The sequence below is a fragment of the Acyrthosiphon pisum genome, chromosome A1 (assembly GCF_005508785.2).
Source record: "Acyrthosiphon pisum isolate AL4f chromosome A1, pea_aphid_22Mar2018_4r6ur, whole genome shotgun sequence".
Classification (NCBI taxonomy): Eukaryota; Metazoa; Arthropoda; class Insecta; order Hemiptera; family Aphididae; genus Acyrthosiphon; species Acyrthosiphon pisum.
The window spans coordinates 153713277-153718056 of NC_042494.1; the positions used below are offsets into that span (position 1 = coordinate 153713277).

The 4780-nt window shown below is 27.9% G+C and overlaps 2 protein-coding genes across 3 annotated transcripts in view; one reads left to right on the forward strand and one right to left on the reverse strand.

The window, feature by feature from the left end:
- LOC100167553 (uncharacterized protein C6orf106 homolog) overlaps positions 1 to 1514 on the forward strand; it is a 3761-nt gene extending 2247 nt beyond the window's left edge. The window contains exons 4-5 of one of the 2 annotated variants that reach the window (XM_001946805.3): positions 371 to 531; positions 743 to 1514. In XM_001946805.3, the coding sequence (XP_001946840.1) occupies positions 371 to 531; positions 743 to 787 (206 nt within the window). In that variant the 3' untranslated portion in view covers positions 788 to 1514. 2 annotated transcript variants of the gene reach the window in all.
- LOC100165507 (thymidylate synthase-like) lies at positions 1137 to 3234 on the reverse strand. Its single transcript, NM_001162194.2, is given in 5 exon segments — positions 1137 to 1760; positions 2080 to 2426; positions 2611 to 2790; positions 2888 to 3047; positions 3108 to 3234. Coding segments are annotated over 5 exon segments (900 nt in total). The 5' UTR covers positions 3111 to 3234; the 3' UTR covers positions 1137 to 1550.
- Positions 3235 to 4780: the final 1546 nt, after the last annotated feature.

Below are 4780 nucleotides of genomic sequence, written 5' to 3' on the forward strand. Positions count from 1 at the left end.
CGCCTAATATAAATAATAACAATTGTATAGCAAACACTATGCGAAAAAAATAAATTCTTAGAAATTTAACACTATTGTTTGATACTATAATTGAAAGAATTATTCATATCAGATTATTAACATACTGTAAAATGTCCGAAATTTTAAATTTTGTGATTATTTAATTATCTATCAGACATTCTTTAGAATGAAAATTGTTGATCTAGCCTATCATACTCAATTATTTGATAAACTAAAAAAATATACTTTAACTGATAAACCCTGAATGTTTTTAGAATTTTAATATTCATATACAATTTGATTTAATAGGTTTTTATTGTATGATAATATTATATATTCAGTGTTAATGAAGTTTATTTATTTAATATAGATACAATTTGGACTTTAGTCCAGGTAGAAGACAATGATTCATTTCAAAATGAACTATCTAGACAGTTAGTTGAAAGCATTAATTTGGGTTCTCCAATGCAAAGCCAACCAAACATTTTAAATCCTTTTTCTTCATCACAGCAAAACCAACCAGAAAATCAAGTAAGTACTCAATAGAGAAGTTTAGATTGTAACATGCAATACAATTTTGATATGATTAATTTTAAAAAAAGTTTTAATTTGAATGCCTTTAAGTATGTTAATATAAATTTAAACATTTTATTTCAAGTTAAGTAATGTGGTGGCAATAATATTTGTTTAATTGCTTATAATATTTATCTTGTATTGACTCGTGTCATTTTTCTTTTTTAAGGACACTGATCAATCTCAAACGAATATGGAAAGTGATGTATTGTGATTATAAATTTGGTGATTTGAGACTCAACTTGTTACATTATTGAACATTGGATATAATAATTTTTAATTTTGTTACAAACATTATTTTAATAATAAATAGTTTTAAATAAACCTTTAATTACGTAGAAGTAATTAAAAGGTTAAAAAAAAAATTATGATTTCAACATAAAGTTAGTAATTAAGAACTCTATTTAATTTTTTTTTTCTTTGTTTTGTCAAATGAAACTATTTTGCAAAATCCAAGTTACATTATGTCATGATCAGGTGTCTGTTATATAAATTGTACAGTTTATATTTTATTGTTTTGTCATGACAATATATATTTTTTGTTACATAACTAACTAGTTCTGTAAGTATAACTAGTTTTATTAAAATATAATAAGACATTTTTAAAAAAACAATTAAATGTTTCGCATTTTTTAAGCAAACATAATTTTATATACATAAACAAATATGTATATATTATATACCTTATTTTAACAGTTCTCATATTTACATATTATTTTATTGGTTTACATTATTTATATCTTAAACAAAATAATGCCATAATTAGTACTGCTCAAACGCTTGCATTTTATTTCTTAAATTATTTAAAAGCTGTGGACGTCTTATATAAATATTTAATTTACAATTCTATGTATACGTTGTTCAACTGTTATTTGAACAAAAATGATGTATGCATGTATACAACTTAAATTAATTAATATAATCTATTTTATTAAAATATATGTTGATTTCATGCGTGTACATTCTCTATATCCTCTTTATACAGCCATGTCCATAGATATTTTTGGGTACGGAACGTAACCACTTAATGTAAAGTCACTAAAATTGAAATCGTCTATGCTTTTGACTTCTCTATTGATAGTTAGTGTTGGAAATTGTTTGGGCTTCCTTTGAAGTTGTATTTTGAGTGCATCGACATGATTCAGATAGATGTGACTATCGCCCAATGTATGAATAAATTCACCAGGCTATAATGAAACATTTTTTAAAAACAATTAAATACAATTACATGAGTAAATCCTAATGCAATCAATAATAAGTATGTTGTACTGCAGTGTCAACACTAATAATTATGGGTTGCATAATCATTTAAAAAAAAATCACAAATAATTGGTCCATTAAATTAATACATTTTTACATCTATGACTAACCTAACCTCATAAGGACTAATTGACTTTAGTGATTTACTAAGAAAAAAGTGATTTTATATTTAATTTGAATAAAACCAATTTTTTAGAATAAAAACGAAACTTAAATGATTTGTATTAAATACAACTTGATACTTACTTTTAATCCAGTAACATGGGCTATCATATATGTAAGTAATGAATAACTGGCAATATTAAAGGGTACTCCTAGACCCATGTCTGCTGATCGTTGGTACATTTGACACGACAGATAGCCATCGGCGACAAAAAACTGTACCAGACAATGACACGGTGGTAAGGCCATTTTAGGTACATCACATGGATTCCATGCGATCATAAGCATTCGCCTATCGTCAGGGTTAGTTTTGATTGTATTGATGACGTTTTGAAGTTGATCAATGCCTTTTCCAGAGTAATCAGTATGCACATCTACATACTCAGCACCATAATGTCGCCATTGAAATCCATAAACAGGTCCCAAGTCACCTGAATAAGTTATTTTGAGTTAATAAAACTAGTAAAGGTACTATATAATATAATATGGAAATAACTAAACTTAAATTATGTTCAAATGAGACGTAGGTAAATATTATAACTTATATTACATCATAATTATTCAGAAATCATTGTAATTTGTCTACATTAATATAATAATATACCTCAAAATTACCTTCTTCGCGATCAGTAAGTCCAATCGAGTCTAAATAAGAACGTGTGCTGTTTGCATCCCAAACTTTTACATCTTTTTCAGATAGTTCTTTAGAATTTGTCGAGCCTTTAATAAACCATAATAATTCTTCGACAACACCACGCCAAAACACCCTTTTTGTTGTCAACAGTGGAAAAACACCTTAACAATCAGAATCAAAAGTTTTTATAAAACTATAATAGGTAATCATTGAAACATTGACAACTAACTGTATCAATATTGTATTAATATTTATTACCGTCCATCAAATTGTAACGCATTTGAATGCCGAACAATGAAAGTGTGCCGACTCTGGTTCTGTCCATTTTTTTGTGTCCTTTTTCTAATATTTTTTTAATATGATCCAAGTACTGTTGTTCGTCGTCATTGTTATAACTCTGTTCAACTGCAGGGTCACTCTGCAAAACGAAAAAAAGAAATGAAATTCAACCAATACAAACAATGAAATAAAAACGTACCATTTCTCCAAAATGTTTAAACAAATTTTACGACTTCAGCGCACCGAAATAGTCGTAAATTTCGAAAGAGAAGTCGAAGAAGGCAACACTACGATAGTCAACAAAATATAAGCCACAGGAGACAGGCAACAAGTGAATACTGAATGCTGAATAAATGTCCGTTAACGTTTTATTATCAAAATCTTTAAAACCTTATCACATAACAACTAAACAACGGTTCACATCACAGATATATTATATATATAAATAAAGACGTATTATATCGTTTTGTGTTTCCCATAATATTAAGTAGCGATTCTACTAGTCTAGAATATTTATTAATAAAATTAATCTTGACAATCACAACTCATAAGTTTATTTTTCTGCAGAGGATCGACAGCTTGCTGCCACGAATCATTGATTAAAAAATATATAGCATATTAAATAATATAAATAAATATTTAATATTATGTGTATTTAATCAATGCACGAATTAAGATAAATATTAAATATATCTATAATGCCTTTTCTTCGATAACCAGGTATATTATAGGCCATCGAATATCGATAACCACCAATGACCAATTTCACCACTACCTTTGATAAATTACCTAATTAAGAAATTTGAAAATTTAAAACGAGAAATCAATAATTATTAGGCTTCGCTACTGCCGTTAATTTTAGCTGAAAAGACCTAAAGTACCTATTGACAAAATTAGTTAGTTAACGTTGTCCGAATTTGATTCTGAAAAAAAATTTGAACTCACCAGAAAATTGTCTACAGATCCTACGAATTAAATTTAATTCTAAAAACTAAAAACTAAATTTTATATTATTGTGAACTGTAATTGAAAACTTGAAAATATTAACTTTTACGAATCATAATTTATATTAAATATTAAAGACGGAAAATGTTTCGTACGATCTACACAGTGGCGTATTTACAGGGGGGGCCGAGCGGACTAAGGCGTCGATTGTGACGTGAACCAACACCGGTTCGATCCCGGGCACGGGCGGCATTTTTCTTCGGGCAGTCACGGTGCCTAGACAGGAGACCGCCATCCCCCACCCAGGCATGGCAGATACTAACGGGTGCCCACTAGAAAATTCGGCCAAAACACAAAAATGTGTTCCTCCAACCGTTCCCCACCGTACCAAAAACTCTACAGTACCAATCCCAAAGTCAATGGTCTCAGTTTCTGGGCTTAAAACCAATGAAAAAAAAATAAAAAAAATATTAACTAGATTGCTTTAAAATTTCAATCATATTATAATATCTGTAGGTAAATAATATAAATAATTTCAATGTATTAACGGTATACTTTCGTTAGATTTCTTTATTTATCAACATTATTTCTAAATGTCTAGACGGACAAATGTAAATAATGGTATTTCATTTCACCCTATAATATAATAATTGTTTGTATTATAAAAAAGAAAAAGAAATTTTTTACAAACCTACAACGGTTTACCTATCGTTTGTAAATAAAATTGTATCACCAGAAAAACGTTAATGTGTAATTATCGAAAAAAATTACATATAGGTGGGTACTGCAATATTGTTAAAAACAAAAATACTATCTAATGTAATATAAGCATTATAGTATGGAAATTTAATATTGTTGCTTATATCCCAGTATAATGATTTTCAGTGAATAAATATGATTTGTATTTGTTATTTGCAGAGAGTCATA